Source organism: Motacilla alba, chromosome 11 (assembly GCF_015832195.1).
Source record: "Motacilla alba alba isolate MOTALB_02 chromosome 11, Motacilla_alba_V1.0_pri, whole genome shotgun sequence".
NCBI classification, from domain to species: Eukaryota; Metazoa; Chordata; class Aves; order Passeriformes; family Motacillidae; genus Motacilla; species Motacilla alba.
The window spans coordinates 324473-351397 of NC_052026.1; the positions used below are offsets into that span (position 1 = coordinate 324473).

Consider the following 26925-nt stretch of genomic DNA (forward strand, 5'->3'; position numbering starts at 1 on the left):
GCTTTCACAAGTGCCCAGAAGAGTGTGCATTTGGAATACTGAAGAGCTTTGCTGCTCTTCCTGCTGGCTGAGTAATGGACTGAAACGTGTCCTTGGGAACTACTGAAGGCCCTGGAGCATGGGCATGTTAGACCTCTGTAGAGTGAACACAAGTTTTAGAACAGGCAGTTTGACATGGGCTAAGGGTTTGTCTTTCCACAAATTGCCATCACAATTCACAATGCCTTTTGCAACGTTTTTCTTCATTGAAGAATTTTTGTTTTGGGTGTGTGTGTTCATAGGGATCTTCCTTTGGTCTGATCAGTTTGGTCTACAAAGCTACAGACATGCTTCCCTCCCTGCAAGCCATCTGCCCTACACCAAAACCACCACACTTACAAAGTACTATGAAATGTTAAGCTGAACTCCCAGGAATCTTATTTGTCATAACCCAAAGTAGATTTGAGCTCTATTATTAATATTATTATAGAGCTGAAGTATGAATAATAAATCGCCTGCAGGAAGACTTGGCTGCATATCGTGCACATACTTTGTAGAATAAAGATTGAAGAAAAGAAATTAATGCCAAATAACACTTCTATTTTCATCCTTTCAAATTATGCTAAACAGTTTTATTAAGATGTAACATTTAACTGGAGGCTGTTGCTCCTTTCAGAGCTTATTTAAGCTTCCCTTGTATTTTTATTGAAATACCTACACCACTGGCATTGGTAGCTGGGGATTCTAATGACTACAAATGTTATGTGTTCCCCAATTACATATATCTATGAACTGGATTTAAGATGGTTTTTCCCCGTCTTTAATAATTTAGGCAAAATTCAGCAAGCTCAATTTTGAAAAAAAAAAAAAAAGCAGAATTTTCTGTTCAGAGATCTGCATTATTTATAACTTACCACTAACTCTAAGAAACAAAAATGCCAGAAAACTGAAGAAATATGTTTTGAGAAACAAAATTGCTGAATGTCTGCTTGCAGCCATAATAGTGAAACAAATCCTGCTTCAGCTCTAAATACCAGAAACTGATAATAGGCAGAAAAAAGGAGGGTTTAAGCATACTACAGTGTAGCTCTGTTTTCATTTTTATCTCACCTATAATTTTCAAAGAAGCACACAAAACTGTCCTTCTGCAATTTTTTATTCAACTAAATTAATTTTATGTAAGATAAGGTTTCCCAGGGTTTGGACCTCAACTTCTTCCTGTAATCTTTAGGTTTGGGTTTTTTTTTTTATTTAGGCTGTATTCAAAAGATATTTAATACCTTTTTTTTTCCTAGATTAGAGCTGTTGTTTTTCTTCCAAAATAATTCAGTGTGAGCCCTAGTAAAATGGTGCACTGCAGGTATTGAGGACATGGATAAATTGTGTGTATAATACAGGAGCTTTTATCATTCAGGTGGGCTGAAAATTGAAGGTTTTGCAGCTGTTTTATTGCCATTCACCTATGACTGAATGCCAGATGAACGCAGCTCGTGCCCATTTCATTCCGCAGTTAAAATTTTCGAAGAGATTTGTGTGGTGACTGAAATGGTCCAGGTTTTTGCCTTTGTTTCTGTATGCAAAGCAGGCTGCAGGTATCCAGGAAGCTCAGGCTGTGCACGTCCTCCAAGCAACATTCCCAGGAGAGGATGGGACCAGACAGGTCTGGCAAGTCTGTGCTCAAGGCAATCACTTCCTTTGAAATGCAGTCATCCTCCAAAATATTTTCTGGAAAGAGACAACTGAAGCATGTATTGAGAGAGCAGAAGGAGATGCAAATAAGAAAAAAAATCTTTAAATTTCCCATTGCCTTGCCCACCACAAGTTCAGTCTTGCAGTTTTATGAGATGTGGTGTATTTACATTTTCTTGTAAAGTGTGTTCCTATGCATCTGCTTTTCTGTCAGGCTTTTCAATAGTTCAGCTGAGCACGTTTCATTTCATCAGACATTGCAATCCTCAACACTATTCAAAAATGGGTGAGAGACCAGAAAAATATACAGAGTGCTCTTCCTATTTACCCTAGAATTTCCCCAAACCCTCCCTTCCATATCTATGCTTCTATATATTATAGATATGTAATTATGGGAATGAATCACATTAAAAAGACAAAGAGTAGTGACTCTGTAATTTAACTGGGTTGTGGGAGAAAAAGTACAAACTGTAGTGGCCAGATATTTTCCGAAGAGGAGAACATTGTGAGATGAATGTGGAATTAATATGCATGACTAGTATTTCCTGAGCACAACTGCTGGAAGGGTGAATGCGTGATGATGTTTTAGGATTCATCAGGATCCCTTCTGGATTGTTCTAGAATTGATTTCACAGAGAGGGGGAAGGGAAAACCCAGTAAACTGATGTCCTTCAGAATTTGTGTGTCAGTGTCCTTCTGAAGTTAACATTACTGATCTTTTTGGTGATTATGGGTTTTCAAAAGCCAGTACAAGCTGAAATGAAAAATATTCATAGATTCAGAAGACAGTCGCTGAAATGGCCCAGTTTACATTACATGAAATAATGGTCAGTGGTCAGAGGGGTAGAAATATGGTAGATGCTAATCTAGGATGAGAAATTAAAACCAGCTTTTTAAAATATAGTTTTCATAGCATATTTGTCTCATCTTAAACAGAAACCTTTTTTAATATTTTTTTAATGTAGCTGAATACCTTCAGCTCATTTATCTGTTATTTAGACCTAGGTAATCCAAGGTCAGTTCTTCCTGTTTAAAGACCTTTTCAGTGTTTTTATGTTAACTGAAAGGTATTTAACTTGAGGATAAACAGTCAGTATATTCATCATTAATTATCTGTCTTTGCAAACAAGGGCTGCCAGTGGGCACCACCAGCTGCTGAAAGTCCTTTGGAGAAGGAGAGCTCCCACAGGGCTCTGTCACCTGTGGGGCTCACTGGGGACATTCATTTGGTGAAATGTTCAGTCACCCTCTACAACTCACTCAAATGCTGAGAAAGATTCTGAAAGGGCACAAGAAAACAAAACTTTCTGTGGGCATGAAAAAGGCTGCACGGCCAGGGATTGAGGAACTAATTTAAAACCATGAGAGTTTTGTAATTTTGTGTTCCATCCTGTCAATAAGCAGATGAAGGAAGAATTGACTGGTTTGAGAAGTCAAATACAACTGGAGAAAGCAAAGTTTCCCAGGATGAGACAGGATGAGAATCCTCCCTGAAGCTTACTTCAAACTTGGTGAAACATTAAATCAAGAAATTGCGACGTCTTTGTGAAATAAAGAGAGTTTATTTTAACATCAATAAGTAACAGATGGAAAGGATGCTTTGTAAAGAGGCAGACATCCACAGGAAGAGAAGGTGAATGGAGCTTCGAGGCAGGAATACGTCTAATTAAATCCAGTAAATCACTTCCTCTTTATCTATAGGGGAAAACAGGAGAAGGGAGGCCAGGTGGAATGGCTTTGCTGATGATGTAGCTGCCACTGGGAGAAAGCCAAGTTGCAGTTATAAAGGATTACATTTATTATTAGCTACTAGATGATAAATTTGTACTGATTTCCCCTGAAGAGAAAGTAGGCTAAAGAGACCTAAGATGTACTTATAAGATACAGATGTTGACTCAATACAATGGATAAAAGGGTTCTCCTGTAGTGAGAAGAGATTAGCTGGACAGCATCCCTGAAGGTTGTACATTTAGCATGTGAACAGTGAAAAAAATGGAGCACAATAACAATGGAAGATAAATTTGAAACAGCTGAAGTAGAAATGAGATCATATAGGACCCTTTCAAGGATACTTCTTTTTTTTTTTTCCTTCTAATGACCTTAGTGGACTTGAAAAACAGTAGTTTGTCATAAGCTTTTAGTTAGGACTGTGTTTAAAGTTATTTTAGAAGTACTGGAGAGATAAAACCCCTTTTGTTTTAAGGCTTGGCTTAAGTACCCAGTGGGTAATTCTTCCTTTACTGCTTTCCAAACAGGTGTTCTCCCACTTTCCTTTGAAGCCCTGGTTCTGCCACTGTCAAGGATCCCATCCAATAACTGCCCACTGAGGACAAGAGACTAGTTTTAAAACTTGTTTTAAACACTTTTCCACCAGAACCATGTGCTGCATGCTTAAATATATCAGAATAAATTCATATAAATCTGTGGAATTAACCTTGATTGAACAGAGAAATCAGAATGTGGCTTAGGATATTGGATGTTACAATATTTATTAAACAGCATGCAGATCCCCAGTGGATGAGAACTGCAGGTCTCAAGCAGAGCACAGCCAGGCACGTGTCCTCACACAGACTTCTCTGTCTGCCCTCCCTGCAGACTGGTACATCCCCCTAAAGAAATTATCCAAGGCCTCCAAAGCATGGGAATGACCCAGGAAGTGTAGATGATGTTTGCAATGTAGCTGCAGCTTGAGGATGAAGATCAAAGGCACTGTGGATGCTGGGATTCAGAGTTTGGGCTCTTGCCCATTTTGTGAATTGGGAACATGCAGATGAAAATAGTCCTTTTTACCTGGATTTTTTTTTCTTCTGTGCTCAGCTTCTCTCTGTAAGTGATTTGTAAATGTCTATTAGTCCTCCACAGAGATAATGAGTCTTTTTTTCAGCATGCTACAAGCCAGGCATTAGTGTTCTTTCCTATACATGGAACAAAACAATATGCAAGGAATAGGAACTTAGCTTGTATCAATCAATCTCTCTTAATTCAGTGTGCTGCAAGTAACTTCACATGCACATCTTACAATAAAAAAAAATACTGGAAAGCACCGAGTCAATCATAGCAAAGCAATGTTAGTAGACTCTTTAAAAATCTGACCTGCAAAATAGAGTATTATATTGGAAACTTAGGATGGCCATGAGGAAAAAAACTCTCAAACAAAGGAGCAGATGCACAGCTAGTGTAGAGAGTTTATTGGTTTAGCTTTCACATCAAAATTAGCAGCAAAAGGAAAAGGTTCTTCTCTCAGGAGAGTTCAATTTTATCCATTATTTTAACATTTTGTGCCGTAAGCTAAAGGCACAGTTCCTTTCCTTCGAAATAGATCCAGCAGATTCCAGCCACAGAGCCTGTGGTTTTCCAGCTCAAGAAGCTGTAAATTTTATAACTCTGCGCCCTGCGGTCAGAGCTGCTGAGTGCTGTGTCTGAAGTCAGGTGGTTGGTGTGTTAAAGGTAGACATTAAACAGTTCTGTGGAGGAACTGGAAATGTTTAAGGAGGTTGTTTGCCAGCTGTAAATTTGGGAGCAAATGCCAGTTGGCTGAAAAGATGCTGGAATGCGTCCAGTTAAGTAGACTAGCACTGGAGGTCTTTCCAAATTTGTAGGTCTGATAACTTGGCTGAATATGCAGACTTCAGTTATTGGGTTGTTAAGAAGGGGCTTTATAATGAATGTTTGAAAATACGATAGAAAACTTTTTATACGCTCGTTACTTTGGCAAAATTGCAGCTTTGCAATAGTATTGCATTCCTGATGAAAACTCAGTCACACATTATACACCATGTACTATTTTTCAGCTGAGCACCAGGGACTTCAAAGCATATGTATTTTTGTGCCCTGCAATATTTTTGCCTCCAATACTGCTCCATAGTTTGATTTTGCCCTTTTCCTGCCTGGCTGGGATGATACAGGAGGAGAGACAGTGATGTTGCTCCTGCTTGGTAAACATTCCCTCTTGTTGCCTGCTGGGTGGGAAGGGGCTCTGGCTTTGGCTTCTGGCCAGGAAATGGAGAGGGAGTTCCCTTCTCCTGCCTGATAGAATTGTGGCTACTTCCCAGCGTGCAAGGAGGGGCTGTAGCCCAAGGTCCTAAAATGTGTATGGCCCAGCTTGCCTGGTGTGCAGGATTTACCCCCCAGGCACCCACTGGGCTGCGAGCTCCTTGCACCGTGGTGAGGCTGTTCTCTGAAGGGATGGATTCTCATGGGGCTTGTTCTCACTTGCCTCAGACCATCCCCTTCACTCTGCCACAGCACCGGCAGAGTATTGCTCTAACAGGAGTAAAACTGCCACTCTTACCTTCTCATCCTCCCCCTTTCCTGCTCTGAACTCTGTGTTCAGAATGCATTCCATCTGTTCCTTGCTTCCACTGTCACAAAGAGCACTTTCAGAAGACAAATGTTCGGTTTAATACTTCAAGATATTTTTATTAGAAAAGTTTTAAACTTTGCTGCTTTTTGGCCACTGGCACAGCACAGTTTTATGACAGTTGTCAGAGTCAAATGAGATGAGGACTAACCCTTACATGACGTTTTGTGGTATGGAGAAAATGTCCTCCTCCTTTGACAAAACTTATTAAAAGGCCAGACAGAATTTCAGCCTCTGCTCTTGAAAGAACACAGAGCACCTACTGAAATGGGAGAAAGTGTTTCTGGCTGCCTAAGATGCCTTAGACTTGGAGGATGAGTAAATGTCAATTAAAATATTTTGAGGTCTGGTCTGTAAGAAGAAGGAGGGAAGGCATTGTTTTAAATGAAGAATAGTATTAGAGGGCTCAGTTCTTACCACAGTTAACACACTGCATTTTTTTTCTGAAGCACATGTTCCGAAGCTTTATGCTTCAGATATTTGTCTCAATTTGTCCTTGAGAGAAGAGTAGAGTGAGCACGCTGTTGCAACCTGTTTTATCTGTAATGCCAATGGACTTGGAGTTCAATATTCAAACTCTAGAGCAGCTGTTTTAACAGCTGGACTTTATGCTGTCAGCAGTCTGATAGATTTGTGAAAATAAAAATGTTACTTTGGCAAAATTGCAGCTTTGCAATAGTACTGCGTTCCCGGTGAAAACTCGGTCGAACATGATACATCCTGTAGTATTTTCCAGAAGAGATGTTTCCCTTCATCTGAAGGGGCTGTTAAATCTTATCACATTTACATCAGATAATGATGAATAACCAAGGGAAAAAGAAACGTCCCCAAAAAAAGTTGCACTGGGAATGGTTTGAATAGAGTACAGCAGCTAGGGTGCAGAAGTACACCCTGAGGAAGGAGCCTAGAGTGAGATACAGAGGCTCTGTGAGACCCTCATTCGTGAGCCCCATGGGCTGGGAGCACTGGCCACTGTGGAGGTTTCCTGAGGAGCCAGTAAGAGATCCTCAGGTCTGGGGGGCATCTGTGCAGGGCAGGGAGGAGTTGCACAGCAGTCTCAGTTCTCACATTTCCTAATTCCAGAGTATTCCATTTTAATCCTGTTCTTGTTAAATAGTTGTGATATATACTTGCATCTATAACTCATCTCTAAAGCAGATCTGGTAATCCTATTTCTACCAAGAATTTTCATTCAAAATAGAGGTCAGTAATCATTCTCAGATCTATTTCTTCCATAACCTCACTGTTATTCTAAGGGGCTCATGAATTAAGCTCAGATGGCTGAAAAAATTCACATGAAGTACTGGATTTACCTGTGCTTGAATGAGTTTCTAATATGAATCCTCCCAGGAGAAGGCACATACTCTTCAATTCATTTGGAAGTATTTGCCTTTTGCAGCCCTAATTGCTGTTCTCTCAGTTTGCATCATTATTGAGGTTCCCTGACTGAAACAAAATCTTTGGCTACTAAGAACAGAAATGATAGCATTCATTTTTTCTTTCTTCTAGAAAAGTAAACACTGTGCAGTCCAGACCACTCATGTGTTCAACATTATTGAGCTGCAGGTCATGTAAATTTGAATTTTCACTGTCATGGGCAATTTCTGTGTTTCAATAGGTACATTTTCAGAATACCTTAAAACCCTTGGCTACATTTCAAAGTGTTACTGTATTCCTCGGTTTTAAACAACATAAATGTGAGTTTGTTGCTATTTTATGAAACCAGTCTCTACAGAGATCAGTTCTACTTGCATGGATTGCTTAAGTTCTCAGGTCAGATATTATGTAAACTTCACTGATAAGTAATTAATATTTTGAATGGCAATTGTTAAAAATAGACATGAATTGTGCTTGAAATGCTAATGCTTATCAAAAAGCAAATTTAGGAACTGAGGTTAACTGCACCTGCTCTTTATGTTACTGTGACAAGATCCATATTGGTGAAGAGCTGAAAGTCATTAGAGCTCTGTAACTGTAAACTCCCACACTGTTTCTACTAAGTGTGGATATGAATGCACTTTGCTGCCAAAAGTTTCTAAAATAAATTTTGTTAAGTAGAAATTTCTCCCCAAATTTAGGTATGTGTCAGATGTTCGTGCATCTTGCAGTGATTATAATTCAGTCCTGAAATGAATACAGTGAATGAAAACTGCAATAAAATGCACCACTAAAATAGTACACCCTTGAGAGCTGGGCTCCCTGAGTTAGCTGACAGAGATTGTTATTACAGTCAGTAATCACACTTCCTATAAATTTTCCAACACATTATGCTGAAATTGTGAATAAAATATTCACTATTGGAAAAAAGGATTTTTCCAATCCATTTTTGCTCTGTAGACACCCAAGGACAGGTTCTCTCCTGCACTGAAACTTTATCAGCTTCAATCACCATGAGAAAAATTCCAGCTGAGGGTCTTACGAACAAAATTTATCACCAGTCCGCATAGAAAGAGTTTCATTACGAGAAAGAGACTTGTGTTTTACACCCTTAGCCCCAAGAACTGAGGAGGCCATCTGCAGCCCCACAGCTGTGCTGCTGCTTTCCTCAAGCTTCTGCCAGGAAAGCATCTGAGTCCTGCTTGGTGGGCAAAGGCTTCCTCCTGGCTGGATGTTGCATGTAGGTAAAACCTTCCAAGGGAAGGCCTTGTAAACCATGGCTCAGGCCAGCTAAGTAGAAAAGGACTGTGGGAAGGTGACTCAGCTGAATTAGAGGCAGAAAACCAAGTTATATAACCATTATGTGTTCACACCATGGTGTATGGTGGTTGGTTGAATTATGTATGTTATGATGTAAAGCTGTGTAGCTGAGAAGGGCCTGGTTTTTTGTGATAAAGCAGCTCTTCTTTGCACTGCCTGGGGACTCTGGGTCACTACAGACCCTCACTCACAGCTAGAAGGATCAGCCAGGGCTTCGCTTACTAAAGAGAGGAGATGTCTCCCATCCCCAGATGCCAAATCCATGTCCTGCAGTGCCCAGGCAGAGTCCAGCCCCTGCAGTGGGCTCCCAGTGAGTGCAGGGGGCAGAAGGTGATGTTCTGGGGGTGATGTTCCACCTCTGCTGAGGGCAGTGCTGCTGCTCTGACCCAGTCAGGTGGCCCTGATTGTCAGGAGGGGACTCTGTTTCTGCACCCTCTCTTACAGACCTGCAGGTGTTTTTCCAGGCAATGATTTGCTGTTCAGGACTTGCTTTGATGGTCTTTCCTTTGGGTCTCCTGAAAATCCTCTCACAAGCATGCTTTGTGTCTGTATATTTTGTGTGTAACTTGTTTAGGTCATCTTCCTTCAGACTGACAGAATTTTTTTTTTTTACCTCCTCCCCACCTTTAAAAAAAAAACCAAAAAACCAAAACCCAAATATCCCTCTACAGATCCTGTTACAAGGCAAAAACCCTGGGATTTCTTGGGAATATACATTTGCCAAAAGCAGCATTGAAAACAAGACATCGATCAGAAAGCACAGCTACTCCTGGGTGACCGTGCAGTCTGAGTGCTCAGCGACCTGTGGTGGTGGTAAGTGACTTTCCTGTTGCCAAGCCTCTTCTTTTTCTTTTTTTTTAAAGCATCTCAAAGCTTTTCAGCTGCCTTTGATTTTGCAAATATATATTGATACATACAGGGGTTTACACTTAACACCTGGTCCTTATTTTTGTATCTGATAACTTAGAACACAGAGGAAATAACTTTGAATGGCCTTTATAGTAAAAATATTCATGCCAGTTAGTCAGGTTTTTTTTGTTTAGGTCAACCCATATGCATATCATATCTTCCTGTTGAAGTAATGTGGAAATTAATTATGTACTTTGATTTCCTCTTTTCTTGCACAGACACCTATTTGTTTTTATAAATCCTGCATGTTTTGTCAGTGAAAGTAAATCTGGGATGTAATGGAAGCAAAAGCTGGCATGTGGGGAGTCTGTAATACCAAAGGATACAACTGGGCTCTGAAGGAAATGCTCCTGTATTGGCAAAAAAGTTCAGGTGAAATTCAGGGATACCTTGCTGGTGCAGTGTCAGAGCTTCACAGCATCTCAGTAAATGGTTTATGGAAGAAAGATCCACCAGGAGCACTGTAGCCATAAAATATGACAGCTGTATTTTCTTCCTTCCCTTTAAAAGGCTGCAGCATGGATATAAAAATGATGAAAACAGTCTTGTTTCCAAATTTGATTCAATGTGCCCAATGAACCATGAGTGAGGTGAATGATAGATCTCAGTTAAAAGATAACTCTATAAAATCACTGAAGGCATTTCTGTAATTGTCCTGCTGCTGACATTTGATTGAGTCTAAGGTACAGGTACTGCAGAACTCTGGAGTCTGTAGAGATTCACTGTAAAAAGAATATTTATTTATTATTTACAGAATGTTCATTTGTAGTTCTCAAGTGTGTGAGGAGGGCTCTAAGCAAGCACTGCTAGTGTCTGCAGGGAATTAGGACTTGAATAATTATTAATTTTTGCTGGGGGAACAGTCTTCAAATCTGTTGTTTAGAGCTAAAATGTTTTATCTGACTTCAGTAATATCTGTGCTACAGAGAAGGAAATCAATGCTAAAGACATGTTGCCCCATAAACCCATATTTTATTTAGTCCAAGTCAGCGGATTTGTAGCAAGGATGAGTTTAGACTTGTTTAGTTAAAATGTTCCCTGCTGCTTTTTTTCTCTTACATTTCAAATGCAGGTTCATTGTAGTGTATTCTTTTCTGACACTTCCACAGGACACATTACAGCAAAAGCAATTTGTTTGGAAGATCATCGTGCGCGAGTCAACACCTCCTTTTGTGGCCCAAGGACAAAGCCTTTAACTGAAACAAAACTGTGCAACACAAATCCCTGCCCAGCCTAGTAAGTTCTCTGGGGCTTTGTGCCTGCTGGCTGTGCCCTGTGCTGGCTGTGCCACGGAGGGAATCCTCTCGGGGGGAATTGTTTGCCTGCTGGGTGAACCCCTGGTGCTCTGTGAACGGGAACCAGGAGCTGTTTAAGATGTTCTGCCCACGGCTCCCAGTGGGGTTTTGGCTCTGGTGCCTAAAGCAAAGGCTCCTGAGGGCTCTGTCCCTGTGCTGGGGTGACTCAGGGCAAATCCAGCTTTCTCAGGGGCTCCTCCTGCCACCTTTCCTCATCTTGAATCACTAAGCCCATTTCCTGAGTAAAGTGCTACTCCCTGTGTGGAAGCTCAGCCCCATGACTCGCTTTCCACATATTAGATTAGGTTAAAAGAGTCTTGTGAAGTGTAATTAGTGATTTTTGGACAAAATGTCCCACAGAGTATCGTGATGCCACGAAGAGGACTATCTGAACCAAATGAGCTGTCAGCAAAGCTTCTGGAGCCCACAAAAATATATATGAAGGCACTGTCTTTGTGAGCAATCTTATTTTCTAAAAGATGGAAGAGAGGCGAGATGCAAAGGAAGACATTGACATATAGATAAGCACTTAGAACCCAGCTGGTCTAAATCAATTTAAAAACCAAGGGAGTTAACACTGATTTATAGGAGCTGAAGTAGGGGTCCTTTGGAGAAAAAAAAAAAACAACTTCTGTGCTTATGTAATTAAACACAGTATTATGTGGTTTAGGATAAAAATGGATAGATTAAAGGACACAGTGGCCATCTTTCTTCCACTGGTTATTTCACTTTTGGATTCCTGACTTTGCAACCTCAGCCTTATTTTAATTTTATATTAAAGATCAGAAGAGCTGCATTATGTTGGACTTGACATTTCAGCCTCCAAAACAGGAGATTTTCAAAGGAATATGTTGAAAAAATTAAGAGTGTTTCAGTCATTGGGAAGTAAATACACTTGAAGGTGCACTGAAGCAGAAGAAAGGGAGGAAGGGTCCAGACCTGGCGTTATCTGCTGGTTTTACTCTGGGGTGATAAAAGCCACAGTAAAAGCAGTTGGCTAAGCCTGCTCCCATAGTTCATAAAATATCCCATTTAATGATGTTTAATGGGAAGCATTCCTCATCCCCCCCAGTCTAGGAGAGGATGGTGGAGCAAAGCAAAAAGATGCATGTGTTCTGTAGTGACTTTGGTTTTACTTAAAAATCCGTACTTTGCAATATGTTGAACATACTGAAAAATAGTGCAGTAATAGCTTGGAATTTCCTGCAAATTTAAAGAGTACAGCAGAGTACACCAAACCCAAATGCCAAATTACACACTATGACCACAAAAGGATAGAGATAAGGTTTAAATAATGATACCTTGTGACATGAGAGCCCCATGTTACTGCTTCAGCAGTTTCTTTAGATTGTGTTTAGCCACACAATTTTCTCAATACCAATTTTAAGTAATCTTTGTAGCCAAACACAATGTTTTCATGTGCAACTTATCTTCTGCCAGGACTATTTTTATCCAATGAACACAGAAATGTATTGTCTGTGATGTCAGCAGGAGTCTGTCTAAGCTCTTTCTGCTTACCTTTGTTTTGATGTGGCATCATTATGCTAGAAAGCTCCACCCAAATCAGATTTACTTATATTGACCACACACAAAATTTCTGTTTCTGATAACCTGAGACCCTGATTGTTTTGAACGTCCTCTGATATATATTTACCGTGAAAATGCTGAATATTCATTTTGACACATAGTGCAATGTTTTCATACTGAAATCACAGCTATTCTATGATTTACCTCTTTAAAACAAAATTAATGAGTTGAACTATAAAACCAGTACAAAAAGAAAACGTGTAAAAGCCCCAAGCACCTCTAGGGGAAAAATAGTTCAAGTCACTAATTAATTATTCTTAAAATCCTTAGGATATATTAATGTATGGAGGATCTACATGTAGGACCATGCCTTAAATTAACAAGTTGCCATTCAGCTGAGTGAAACTGTGCCAGGATATCTCTGCTGAGGAATCTGCCCAGAAACTCACAGCATGTAATATTTCCCATAAACCCAAGACTGCCAACAGGAAAAAAAAAAAAAAAGAAAGTAGGATTAATAAATACCATGGAGGAAACAAAAGAATGCTTAATAGCCAGCAAATAAAGCAAACCCAAATACACCAGGCAGAACAGGCAGGGGAAGGAGGTGACAGATGAGATACAAGTGTGTCAGTTTGGGGACATAAAAGAGGCTCCAGACTTGTAAAGGTCAGTGAGGAATAATTGCTGCATAAGAACAAAGGCTGATTAGTCTGAGTGGGACCAAACTACTGTTCCACACAGAAAGACACCAGCACTGCACACTGCTGTTGTTGGATTTCAGAGCTGCCAAATCTGGTCATAATTATTGAGTTATTTGAACTAATGAAAGATACTCTTGGATCACAGCCCAGATAATCTTGGAAAATGGAAGTTTACTAGAGGACATTAAAGTAGGTTTACTGCTCTCTCCTCTGTGAAGAGGGGAACTTTCCAGGCAGTTATGGTGAATAAACTCTTAAAAATGAACACTTTTGGTCACTCCACCAATGGCCATTGTCAGAAGCATCAAGGCAAACTAATTACAAGTTGTAAAATGGATTAAAAGTCTTTTCTCAGAAGTTTGTAGTTCAACGGCCCAAATATTTATAAATCAGGCAAAAAGGAAACTTCTGACATGTTCTGGAATTACATAACGACTGACTTTTCACATTAATATTTCTTTGTCCTTCAATTAGTGCCTTTTACATTTCTCACTACTTTTGGCAGTTCCTGAAGTTGCTAGATACTGAGAGCTGGGATTTCTTCTATTCCCAAAGACATTTTTCAAAAATAGGCTTTTTGTGAATCTTTTACAATTAAAATTAGCTTTGTTTTCAGGCAGCTGTGAATAGACAGGCAAATGGGATGCTGTGCATCTTTCACACGGAATGAAGAAAGCTTTCTTGTCACTAAAGCTTTATGTAAGCAGCTATTCCAGTGGTCACAGGATTGATGCTGTGAGAAAGTGTGGAAGCAGGATCGGCCAAGCGGTCAGATGTGACACAAGAACCTTTTCCATGACATAAATTACTAAAAATTTGTCAAACTGTTTAAAAATCTTCAGTTTAATTTCAATGCTGGGTCTTTGAATAAGAGTTCTCAGAGAGTAATCATTTAGTCAGCCATAATTTCTCCTGCTTTTTCACTTATGTTTTCCTTTCTGGCTGTGACTGTGGTCTGACACTGGAAGCCTTCAAGGACAGACACGTGGTTGCATGTTTGCAAAGTGTCCCACAACGCCTGGGGACCCACTCAGAGCTTCAAAAGTAGAAATAGTGAGCAGCTCCTGGCATTTCAAAACTGAACTTAGCCCAAACAATTGGCAATAACCCCTCAGACTTTGTGTCACTTGAGGGACATGGCGTGTAAACTGCAGTGTCCTCGTGCCTGAGCACACATTGCCCAACAGCTTGTGCTGGTTAAATTGCCTCTGTTTTATTTAGATTCTGCATCAACTGTCTGCCAGATTTATTAGTCTGAGGATATGTAAATCATTGAGCTAGAGAGGAACAGTGTGCTTTGGGCCAGAAGGGACCAGTCCTGCCCCCTTCCACTGTCCCAGGCTGCTCCAAACCCCAGTGTCCAACCTGGCCTGGGACACTTCCAGGGATCCAGGGGCAGCCCCAGCTGCTCTGGGCACCCTGTGCCTCCCCCACCCTCTCAGGGAACAATTCCTCTCCTTATATCTAATCTAAACCTGTCCTCCTTCAGCTTAAAGCCATTCCCCCTTTTCCTTGTGCATTCCTGTGTGAAAAGTGCCCCTCCAGCTTTCTTCCAGGCTTCCCTCAGGTACTGGAGGGATGCACTTAGGTCACCCTGGAGCCTTTGTTTTTCCAGGCTGAACAGCCCCAACTCTCTCAGCCTTTCAGAGCCTTTTCAATTCCTCGGGACGTCAGGGGCAGGACTGCTGCTTTTAGCAAGCAAGTTCTTTTTGATGACTGCCAGTAGGGTTTGACAGAAATGCCAACATTTGTCACCCTGTGTGAGTGGAGTGTATCTCAGCACAAACACGGTCAGTACGTACTCAGCTAAATTCTATCTTCTAATTCTATCTTCTAAATACTCCACCTGCCTCAATAGCAGCATCTTTCAGTCCCTGTGGAATTCAGGATTCCGGGTCAGATTCATAGGCAAGCTGGTTCTAGTGGATAAAAGCTATAAATAAACAATACTTGTTTTTCTAGTTGAGTGACTTGTATTTCATCCCTAGCAGAAAGCTCCATGCTTTGAAAATAGATCATGTAACTGCAGCTTTTTGATTGCTTAAACAGATAGCAGTACACCAGGAGATAGGCTGAGCAGGATCCCTGGATAATTCACATTTGATAGGTGTTTTTATGGATTTTCTACAGCTAATTGCACTCCTGTGTTTCTAACACACATTTCCTCCTTTAAGCTGGTCAGCAGGTGAATGGAGCACATGCAGCAAGTCTTGTGGAGGGGGACAGCAAAGTCGTCTCATTCAGTGTGTCCAGAAAAGGGCTTTCCAAAGAGAGGAGGTGGTGGCCCATTCCCTGTGTCCTGTCAGCACCCCAGCACAGGTGCAAGTGTGCAATGGTCAGGACTGCCCGCCTGAATGGAGCCCTGGCCCGTGGTCTCAGGTAATTTGGAGAAAAACGTACATTTTTGAATGCTGGCATAATGAAAATACTGCAAAAAATTCTCCCCCAAAAGAACAGAGGAAACTTTGTGGAGATCAGTGCTTTGCATGTGTTGTTCGTTGGTTTTTTGTTTTTTTCTTGAGGATAATATGTAAACCATGTTTGTATAAACATGTAAACTGAATGTGCATTGTAACCAGCCTTCAGAAGAGCTGGCACACGAGGGCTTGCCAGAAGTGGGCACGTGGTGTTCTTTTAGGTATATACAAACAGATGGAAAGTTCTTTGTGGATTCATAATTTAAGGCTCTATGACCAACAACTCTCTATGAGATTACTTCCCAAGCAGTATTGACTTCTCTTAGAGATGGCAGGCAGTCAAGGAATGAAGGAATATTTGGGGTTAGAGTTGCATATTAATGCACATGTGTATATGGATTGTGGATTGATAAATTTGTGATTTCCACATTGATTACTCACTTCTGTGCTTTTGCCTTGTTAGAGTAACTCTCCTGCAAGCAGTGCTGCTGCAGCTGTTGCCTTTGTGCATACCCTGCTTCACACACTGAAACACCTGAGCTAAAACCACACAAAACTCAGCTGTGCTCTGTCTTTTACTTCTATTGATGCTGTTCGTGTAAGGATAAATGAAATATCCTTCAAATAAATCACACATCTGGGTTTTAAGAGAGAGCTGACAGTACCCTTATAAAAGGATCTACATTCATTTTATTTTTCCATCTTCATTTAGTGAGATTCAAGATGGATTTCAAGTAGCTGAAAAATGTATTACTTATGTGTTCTGTTCGTGGTGCTGTCACTCATTAGCTGTTCAAGAACCTGAGCACCCCCAGCTGAGGACAAACTGCCTCTACAGGAAGTGCCCTGTAATGTTCTTTAACAGATGAGTAACTATTCAGTAGTCCAGCACAACTCTCAAAAAAGAACTTTTTCTTCCAGGGTGTCTAAAGAAAACCTGTGTAGCAGAAGATTATATAAACCAGGTCTTCAAATACATTCACGCTTAGAAACTTTTTTTCCTCTAAGGCAAATAAATAAATAATTAAACAAACAAATAAATAAGACCATTACAAAAAATCCATTTTCCTCCTCTTTAAGAGGTGTAAAATTCAAGTTGCTATTTTCAAATAAGGCCATAAAAATTAAGTTCACCAGTCCTGCTGAATATAGTGAACAGGCCTATTGCACAAGTTAGTAAAGGTTTTAAGATTCAGTTGAAAACTGTTACATTGCAGACTTAAAGGTGGTAAGAGGAAAAAAAAACGTAAAATCATAGAATCAGAGAATGGTTTAGGTTGGAAGGGACCTTAAAGCTCATTCAGTCCTGCCCCCTGCCATGGGCAAGGACACCTTCCACTGTGCCAGGCTGCTCCAAGCCCTGTCCAACCTGGCCTGGGACACTGCCAGGGATCCAGGGGCAGCCACAGCTTCTCTAGCCAGCCTATGCCAAGTCCTCCCCACTCTCAGAGGAGGAATTTCTTCCTAACATCTAATCTAAACCCAGGCTCTCTGCACAAATCAGTGTCATTTTAAATGAAAAGATCATTTTGTTTGGGGAAGGATTAAACCCCCAGATTTTCAGCATGCAGATATTTGTTACACCCTCAGCACAACGGTGCTTTCATGAAATCTTTTAAAGACATTTGTAATTTGATACACTGAGTGATTCTGCCTTGGAACATGCCCCGTAGTTATTAACAGAAAGGACAGTTAGAAGAGGGTGCAAGAAGGTAGGAAGCTGGCAGCATTACTTCAGGGCTCTTTGCTTCCTTTCCTCACAAATGGCTCATTCAGGCATTTTGGTGTATGAAAGGTGGTGCAAACCACACCATGTCTGTTCCACCAAACCACGGCTCAGCAATGCATATTTATTCTGGTGACTCGTCCTACGCTGCAGCTGGCAACTAAAATATCTCCTTAACCATTGTCTGTATCAGGTTCTGTCTCCTTTGGTGGAGGAGTTATGTATCAATTCCCTGGGCAGTTTCCTCTGCCTCGGTCTCATCCCTCTAGGCCAAGGTGAGGACAAAATGACAAATAGCTGAGAGCATCTTGCCATGGAAGATTCTGTGGTGGGAGCTGAGGACCAGCTTTCAACTATGCTGAGCAGGGAAAAAGCATTTTGCTCACAAAAGCATTTTGCTCTCAAGTCCAATTTACCTCATCTATGGAAAAGAGATTACTTGTCTGTTCTGCATGGGGGCTGAGAGAGTTCACAGCTTACATTTAAGAAAGCACTTAGGACAATGTTTTAGAAGTGACACACAGATGTTACTGTTACTTATTTACCAATAGAATTTCAGGTTTACTTGTATCACGATGGCAGCTGTACAGCACATTAGCCATGCTTTCTGTGCTCTGCTGGAAAATGCAAATGATGCCAGTTTTCATTTCCTCCAGTTCAAAGAAGTGTTTCTTTCCTTCACAGTGCTCCAAGACTTGTGGGAGAGGTATTAAGAAAAGGGATGTCTACTGCAAGAGTCCTGGTTCTCCCAAGGTGAAAATCTTGCCTGAAAGCATGTGCAGAACAGACCCTAAGCCTGAGTCCCAGCAGACCTGTGTGCTCGGACGCTGTCCCAAAAACGACCGGCTCCAGTGGGTGATTTCTTCCTGGAGTGAGGTAAAGTGGTGCAGTTTCATGGCTCACTGCCTGCCCTGGCTGCTCTTGGCAATGCTGGCTCAGCACACACAAACCATGGGGAGGAAAGACAGATGAGCTGTGGTTTGAAAATCAGGTATTCTAGGTGAGGAGCTGTGAACCCCAGATGTAGATGGATGGACCCAATGTCTTTGCTAAGCGCGCTCTGGGGTTCATATTTCAGTTTACACTTTACGGAGCATGGACTTTGTGGGATTAGTTCCGTGATGCTTTTATAATGCACAATTTGGGGTGTCTGACACATCACAACTTCCCCTTTATCTGCACATGTTTGTGAGGCTGTAGAAGCTGTGCTTTGCCTCTGCAGTGCTCAGCCTCCTGCGGGCCCGGCCTGCGACAGCGAGAACTCAAATGCGGTGAGAAGAGCGTCCAGGGGAAATTGGTCACCTTTCCCCAGAGGAGATGCAGGAACATCAAGAAACCAAATACCAGCCTGGAGGAAGCTTGTAACAAGGGAGCCTGTCCATCACAGATGTTGTATAACATGGTGTCTGGCTGGTATTCCTCGCCCTGGCAGCAGGTAGGAATGGGAATTCAGAGGTGGCATGGCACAGAGGAGCTGCCTCCAGGGCTAACAGGCCCCAGGTGTCTCCTGCACGGGGCCATTCCCAAAGGAGGACTACACCACTCAGCCACTGAGATGGGATGCAGCTGGTCCACATCCTTCATGTTCTTTGGTGCAGCTCAGTGCTTTGTCCTGAAACTGAAGAATGTCACTTAAAAATGTTATTCATGCTTGAGAGGCGCTACATTCCACACCCATTTTCCAACACTTTCTTCTCAGTCTTCTTCAAAGTGCACTGTGGTTGAACTACTGCATATCTCTATGCACAGTGTATTTGAGCATCTGCACAGATTGCCTGGAATTCCCTAAATACTATGATTAATTGTGGGATCAGTCTCTATTTGTTTCTACATTCTTGCAAACAAGCTTCTGTATTTCTGGAACTTATCTACTTTATGAGTCATATATCAATGAGACACGCACCCATTTAATAATATTTACATGAAACAATGTATGCCTGACAATTGCAATCAAATGAAAACGATCGCATTTATCTTAAAGACAACTTTTCATGAAACACATACAAGTAAAAGGCTTATTAATTTTATAATACTTCATAGCTCTTCCTGCAAACCCATAGTGGTTTTCCCCAGATACTGCCATAATTATGGTTCTGATGGGAGTTTTATCTGCATTCAGGCAGCAGGGTTGGGCCCTGAGGCTTAGAGATCAAAAGAAATTCATGCAAACAATCAAGAACAGGTTTCTAAAATGTTGTTTCTGTCTAGAGGCCTAAGTAAGGAACGAGATTTTCAGCCGAGTCCTTAAATAATCACAAGACACACATGTCTTTGAAAAGTTGGTCCTCATGGGGCTTGGTGTACAGCAGCACACCTGATCCTGACCTCTCTTGCTTTGAAAGTCTCATGCAAGGCCCTTGAAAGCTCTCCCTCTGGCTTTCAGGGCTCTCAGAGTCTCTGCAATGAAGCCAAGGTTTTGTTTTCCCTCTGCTCAGTGCACGGTGACCTGCGGCGGGGGAGTGCAGACCCGGAGCGTGCAGTGCCTGCGCCAGGGCAGGCCAGCTGCTGGCTGCCTGCCCCAGCAGAAACCAGCTGTCCTGAGAGCCTGCAACACCAACTTCTGCCCAGTCCCCGTGAAAAGAGGTAAAACTCAGCTCAAGATGCTGCAGCAGGCTTGTTGCTCAGAGTTCTATACCCAGCAAACATCACCTTTTCGCTACACCACTGATCTGGCCTGTTCCTTCATAGATAGTTTTTTCCCAGACTTCCAGATTTACAGTAACTCTCTGATATTAACAGCATCTCTTCTTCACCAAGAGAGCCCTCTTAAAGCAGACTTGGGAGTACAGCTGGTACTGGAGATTTTAAAAACAGGCATATGTTAAAAGAAGTATGTGAAAAAGTCATGCTGTTTGGTTCTGCACTGCGCCTTTATTACTCTCTTGTAGAAAAACACAAGCATTCTATGCTGGTACTGCTTTTGATGAATAATGGCAACTTTGGAACTAAACAATAAGAATTTGCCATATATTTTTAGTCTTCCAGACTCCACCCAGCTCCTGGGATTCCAAAATTGCTTTACCTAGAATGTCCTTCTGACTGCTTCTGACCAGTGCATGACATGCAGTCAGGGAACATGAAATTAGGGTCTCTCTCCACTTTCATGTCTACTCTATCTCTCCACCCCTTCATTGTGAGAAGGGAGGGGGAAGCAAGACGTTTTGTGCCACATGGAATGAGGGAAGAGGAGGGAAGAGGAATTCTCTCAGCACCACCACAGACAAAGAGTGGTGCATTACCCTGTTCCAGAGATTTGCTTACAGGGTGGTTACTGTTTGTGACTCTTTCCTAACTGCATGAAAAATGCTCATGGAGGTCCACGTTTGTCCCACATAATCTGGTTATCTAGGTATGCTAAAGCACTTTAAACTGTGACTTTCAAAACACTGCACATTAATTGACTTGTTACCTTTTTAAAACGGGGAGCTGAAAGCAACCTCTATAAAATCTAGGCTGGACTGCGTGAGGAAGGTGATAATGGAGCTAAGAGCAGAGGTCAAGCTCTGGCCCTGCATCTTGTAAACTGACATTAGCCAACCACCCCCACGTCTGCCCAATTCCTGGCATTCCCTGAGCACGAAACCCCTGTGAAACCCAGTGAGATCCTAACAGACCATTCTGCTGCATCAGCCCGAGACATGCAGGCTATCAGACTCATCTATCAGGGGACCTGAATCCAAACAAGGATATGGAGATGAAATAGTCCTAAAAGGGATAAGTAAATAGTTCTGCTGTTTTTATCAGTAAATGTTCCTAACACTTCAAATTAACATTCCTAAAAGGTTCTGCTGTACTTCAGAGTTTCTGTATAACTTCCTTTGCTGTTAGGATATAGCAAGGACTTCTCTTTCACCTCTGTTTTCCCCTGCTATATTTCATGTCTGAAGTACTGTCTGTTATTAATTTTGGTCTTGGCCTGCTTCTCTCTCTCCTCACATCTGCAGGAGCCCTTTCCCCTTTATTGTACCTGGGTCGTCAGGCTCTAGAGATCAATTATCTCCTCGCTGCTCTCTAACTTTCTGTCTAAAGCAGCAAAAAGAGAGGAAACCAGCTGGACTGGAATCACATTGAAGCAAATCAGTCTCTATTATCAGCCATACAGCTCCAGCTCAGTGATCACAGGCAAGAAATTAATGTTTCAGGGAGAGTTTGCACACTTTCCTAGACAAACTGGGTCATTTCCATCCCTCTCTAGATGCAGTTACGGTCATTGTAACTCGTAGTAAATCCAGCTGCTTCAAGTGAATGAAAATCTAAATAACTTATAAATACTTGGGTAAATAGAAATAAGGACTTGACTGCCTGATCCCCATCCACTGAATTTTGTGGGACTCTGTGTTCCTTCCAATACTCCTTGGATTAGGTCCCAATGTCAGCCATACCTCTGCAATGTTAGCATTGCCCTCTGATCTTCAAAGGGGACATAAAGATTTATTAACGTGGCTTCCTTAGTGCTTATACTTTTTTTTAAACAGTAATTTCTAATTTTTTTAATTCACCCTTTCTGGGCGGGAGAGCTCCTTCCTGTCTTCATCAGAACAGCTTGCCCTCCTTGGTGTGGTGTGTGCTTTTCATCTCTTGTCGGCTTTGGGCCCTCCCAAATTCTGTCTGGTGGCAGCAGGGGAAGGACTGGGAAGTCTGGTGCTGAACTCTCAGCTGGATCCCTCCTGACACTCCGTGCAGAGCAGAAAGGCAGTGCAGTGGAGTGGGAAGGCTGCAGTTCAGTCCTGAGCTCCCCAGTTCTGTTCAAGAACAGTATTTTCTTTCCCTACCATTAAAGACGAGCTAATGTTTTTAAAACCTGAGGGAAAATGGCATTTTAAAGGAATTATTATTATTATTATTATTATTATTAAATTATTTTCTTTTTCACTTAAATAAATTTTAGGGTGATAAAGGCATAAAAAAATCACCTTTGCCATCATATAAAAGGGAATTTAAAAAGAGCAGTGGTGATTAAACCAAAGAAGTTGCTATAGAGAGATGGAGATGCCTCCTGGCCCATGGAACATGCAGAAGTTGTCTGTGCTCTGTGAGGGAGCATTTATCTGCTGTGACTCAGTAACTGATCTGAGAATGCAGACAGTGGTGGCTAGATTTTTGTTCCATTTCCTTGTAAATTCTTTTATTGACCATGTAAACAGTAGTTCTGAGAGTTGAACAAAATCTTTACCCATGCTCGCAGGAGATTTCAGTTTAGCTATAAATTTTGCTGAACCCCTGCTCTCTCAGACATTGTGAATTTGTTTATAAATCACTCATATGAATCAGCACTCTTCTCTTTTAAAGAAACATAAAGCATCCACTGCAAAACAAGAGAGGAGCAGCTACGAGGTGTTTTTAAAGCAACGGAGCTGTGTGTATAAATGATATCTGTACATAAATCGAAGAGTAACAGGATTTTAATTGAAAAATACAATTTGGCTGTATTTGTAATTAAAAGCTGGGCTTCTGTCTCTTCTCCCATTGCAATTAGTTAAGAATTTGCCAACATGGCATAGTCAAGATCCTAAAAGCTAACTCATGACCTAACTGAAGTGTCTGAGAAAAGAGATTTTTGAGGTTCCCTGCAGAGTAAAAGGGAGAGAAAGAAGTGTCTCCAGAAAGTGCTGGAATGCAAGCACAGAGCAGAGCACTTTGTGCAGGGCCCAGGCATTCCGAGTTCTGTGAGGTCTGTGTGCAGGGGAACTCCACGTGATGATGATGATGGCAACCAGCAACTGGTATCAAATATGGAGTAGGCTCATTTGTATGAGTACCTGGGTTTGGAAAAACTGTAATCAGAAATCTAAACACAGATGATCTTTTTTATCCTCTAATGTGGAACTTCCTCCTGTCTTCCTGAGCTACGACGTGTGATCCAATTTTTTTTAATTCCTTCAGCTTTTGACCCCCCTATAATATTTGTTCTATCTCAATCAAGTTAACAAATCTCTTGGCAAAAATTCAATGGTTCTTTCAATAAAGGAAGAAACTACTGTTTTTGAGATGAAAGCTCATTGATGTTTCCTCTCCTTTCAATCAAGTCACCCATCATGTTTTTAATATTACCAAAGGCATACAAGGGTGTGGGACTATTACCCGACTTGCAGACTTGCTGAAACACAGTCTTACCACATTGCTTGGGTTTCTCTCCTTCAGATGATCCTTCTTGTGTGGATTTCTTCACTTGGTGTCATCTGGTGCCCCAGCATGGCGTCTGTAACCACAAATTTTATGGCAAGCAATGTTGTAAATCATGTACAAAGAAGAACTGATAGCAGCGTGTTATCTGAACCCTTCAGTGACAGGATTCTCTTCTTCAATGTACGTTGGAATTATCTCTGCTTTGAGGCAAGACATGGTGCCACATAAACCACTGACGGGAGAGACATTTTTCCTAGGGAATGTCTGAGGTACAATAATTGTTGGATTTATGTTAAAAAAGGAATGTTTCTTTCTTATTTTTTCTTAATTTGCTGACCTCACTAAAGCACAGGGTACTATGGATCACTTGAACACTGAGACTCAAGGGGAAGTTCTTCTTTCTTTAAAAGTGTCATTTTGCACTGTCACGTGTTATGAGGAAGAAATTAAGGCAAGGGAGCCTTTTCTGGCTGATTTACCATAATGCAGAGCAGGAGAGCTTGGCAGCTGGAGGAGGAAGCAGTGTGGCAGCAGGACAGATCACACCATCAGAAGCGTGTCCTCTGCTATTTTTGTGACTGTTGTTCCAGGGTGAGGAAGCTGTTTGCTGCCCTGGAGGGACATCCACGGCTGAGGGCTGGAGAAGGCAGTGTCACACGTGTGGCCACCAGAAGTAAATAGTGCACTACAAAGATATTATGGTGCTTCTCTACCAGACTTGCTGCTGGAAAAGCAAGTTTTGCATCACGCTAATGTTTTTATAATTTTTGAAGAATTCATTTTCTGTTTTGTGTAGAAACTCAGAGGTGGTTAACTAGTAACTTGAAATGTATTCCTAGAAATATGCAGCAGTAGAATATTTGGACTTTTAATATTGCTGTGTTACAAGTAAAATAGAATTGCATATTTCAACTAACTCAAGGAACTCAGATTGATTGAGCTCAATGGTTATGTTTTCAACTTTCTAAGTTCATTAGATATGTAATTTTAAAATTTAAACTTGATATTTTTAAGTAGTTTTGTTTCAGAAGCTAGATTGTTTGAATGCCAAGATTCTGAAGAATGTCTTCCTTCTAATCTCAAATCTCTCTGCTAATTTTGATTCATCCATTACCCAAAGCAAATAACAAGAATATTACAGTCCATTAATTCATTCTGAACTTCTCTAAACAGTTATTTATTCACGTTACACAAAAAAAAAAAACATTAAAAGAAAAGTGGATTTTTCAGTCTTACCAAATAAAAGTCAATTCTATTTTTGTACACCCTCCTCATTACTTGTATTTAGTTCAGAATCTACCAGCAAACTAAGGAATTGTAAAAATGCTGATATTTGTGGCCGTTCAGTATCGAGATGTTTGATGGCACCTTGTATCAAATGGTGCCATTCAGAAGGTTTCTGCATTGAAAAAAACCCAGCCTGTTTAACAAACCCATTCTGAGACAGAGCTGTGTCCTACTGTAATTTTATGGGGAGTGCCTATGAGGGACATATTTATGTAATTCCACCCAATCCCACAACTTATTTTGATGAATGTAGTTCAGTTTGAGTGTTTTTTTAAAGTATGGTTTCAGTGTAGGATTAGCCAGCTCAGCACTAATGCCAGACAGTGGTCACTTAAAATTAGCAGTTCCTTCTGAAACAATTTAAATTAAAAACATGTATTCTGTGTTACTTTACGAAATGATTGGAAACATATCTCAACCTACACTGCTCTGACTTGATATTGGACATTGTGTAATTATAACCTTTTTTCTAGGAAAACTAAAAGGTTGGTTTTGTTTTGTTTTTATAATTGTGTCCTTTTTATTATTTGATGTAAAATAATTAATTTATTAATGCATAGCTTTTCCTTTATATTTCTTTGCTCACTCCCTAAGTGAGAACTGAGGAAAGAAAAATGGTAGTGTCACAAAGTATGAATTATGGTGTAAAAAAAGCAAAAACTATAAGTGTAATATTTAATTATTTTATAAGCTTTGTAATAAAATACTCTAACTGTTTCATTATATTTGGAATTGTAAAATTCATGAAAAAATATGGAGGTTATAAGTAAATATCATGTGTTATAAGTGCTGTGTGTATTCCCTTGCATCTTTGTTGGTTGCCCCACAGGGAGGTTACCCTGTTTTTCTGCTGCTGTGTAATTCGGAAATTGGGCCCAAAAAGGCAAAACGGAGCAAAAATTCATGGTTTTATTTGCATGACAACACAAAAGCTAAAATACACAACAATACAAGTGCAAGACAAACCTGAGCTGTCCCTCCTCTCAGCAAAGACAGTGGGAACTTGTGTATCCCAGAACCAGCAGGATTCTTTCCTGTCTTTATCTGCAAGGTGGTATTGGAGATAAGGAGCCTCACTCAACACAGCAGGAGGTTTTACAGCCTCTCCCATCTGCCTGGGGATGCTTGATTTTTCTAAAACTGGCTAAGAACTTTCCAAGCCAATCCCTGGGAGGGAGGGTATCATTTCACTGATCGTTTCAGCTGTATTCTCTAACATATATTGGTGCTTTTCCCTTCATTCTCGATCATTCAGTGCTCTCACAAGAGCCAGATATCCAGAGGGCTCTTGATAGAAATACTGAGATGCCTCTGAAACACAGTACAGTCCAGTAAGCAATAATAGATCAGTCTGCTCCTGAAGGACTCCCAGCAAGAGCTCTTTGGAATGGGATTTGGACTAGTGAATTAAGTAATTAATATGCCCACACAGGAATTCAGACTATAAACTTCTTAGTGTTTGGGGCTAGAATTTTGGAATTCAAATGAACCGATGGTTGACAGTGAATTACAGTGTTGGAGGGGGATGTTGAAAGAGGAAATATTGCATAAAGATGTGCTATTGTGTGCTTGGATCCCCCCCAAGTCCACAACTGGTTTATTGCTGAGCCCTTACAACGGTATTTGGTACACAAAGCTTGGCAGTTTTCTGGAAGTGTATTGCTGCAAGGCTCACTTTATAAAGCAGAATGGGGTCTTTTCACAAAGGAACAGCTCAATTTCCTGTGGTCAGATTTCATCACTCAGGTAAAGGATGCATCTGCCCAAAACTCAAACAGATATTTAATGAATAGTTTGATTGTGTAAATTAAACTAAACTCTCTCAGATGCCCAGAAGACATGAAATGCTGGAGACAGATGAATGTTTCACTGCATGTGGTTTTATGGTAACATGATCCATATCCCATATTTCCTTTATTTTTCAGCACATCCTATTCAAAGGCATCAAGAAAATAAATGAACATTATTATTTCTATTGTAATTGAAGTGCAGCCTTACAGAGTCACTGGCATGCCATTGTGTTCAGGGCTGTGTGCACAGGTCAGGAGGGGCTCAGAGTCCTGAGTGTGCCACAAGAAACTAAGGAAAAGATCATGTTATTAGGGAGCTCCTGGTGATTAGGAGAAAAAGTGCTGCTGGTGGCTCACTGTCTGTGTGGACAGTACAGGACATCTCCAAGGCATCTCTGTGCAGGTGAGATCTGAAGGAA

At 41.0% G+C, this 26925-nt stretch overlaps 1 protein-coding gene across 2 annotated transcripts in view; it reads left to right on the forward strand.

The window, feature by feature from the left end:
• Positions 1 to 25502, forward strand: part of ADAMTS18 (ADAM metallopeptidase with thrombospondin type 1 motif 18) — a 75845-nt gene extending 50343 nt beyond the window's left edge. For both annotated transcript variants that reach the window (XM_038148024.1, XM_038148023.1), the window contains exons 17-23: positions 9397 to 9538; positions 10744 to 10870; positions 15335 to 15539; positions 17988 to 18179; positions 18526 to 18738; positions 19739 to 19886; positions 23445 to 25502. In XM_038148024.1, the coding sequence (XP_038003952.1) occupies positions 9397 to 9538; positions 10744 to 10870; positions 15335 to 15539; positions 17988 to 18179; positions 18526 to 18738; positions 19739 to 19886; positions 23445 to 23560 (1143 nt within the window). In that variant the 3' untranslated portion in view covers positions 23561 to 25502. The remainder of the gene's footprint in view (positions 1 to 9396; positions 9539 to 10743; positions 10871 to 15334; positions 15540 to 17987; positions 18180 to 18525; positions 18739 to 19738; positions 19887 to 23444) is intronic.
• Positions 25503 to 26925: the final 1423 nt, after the last annotated feature.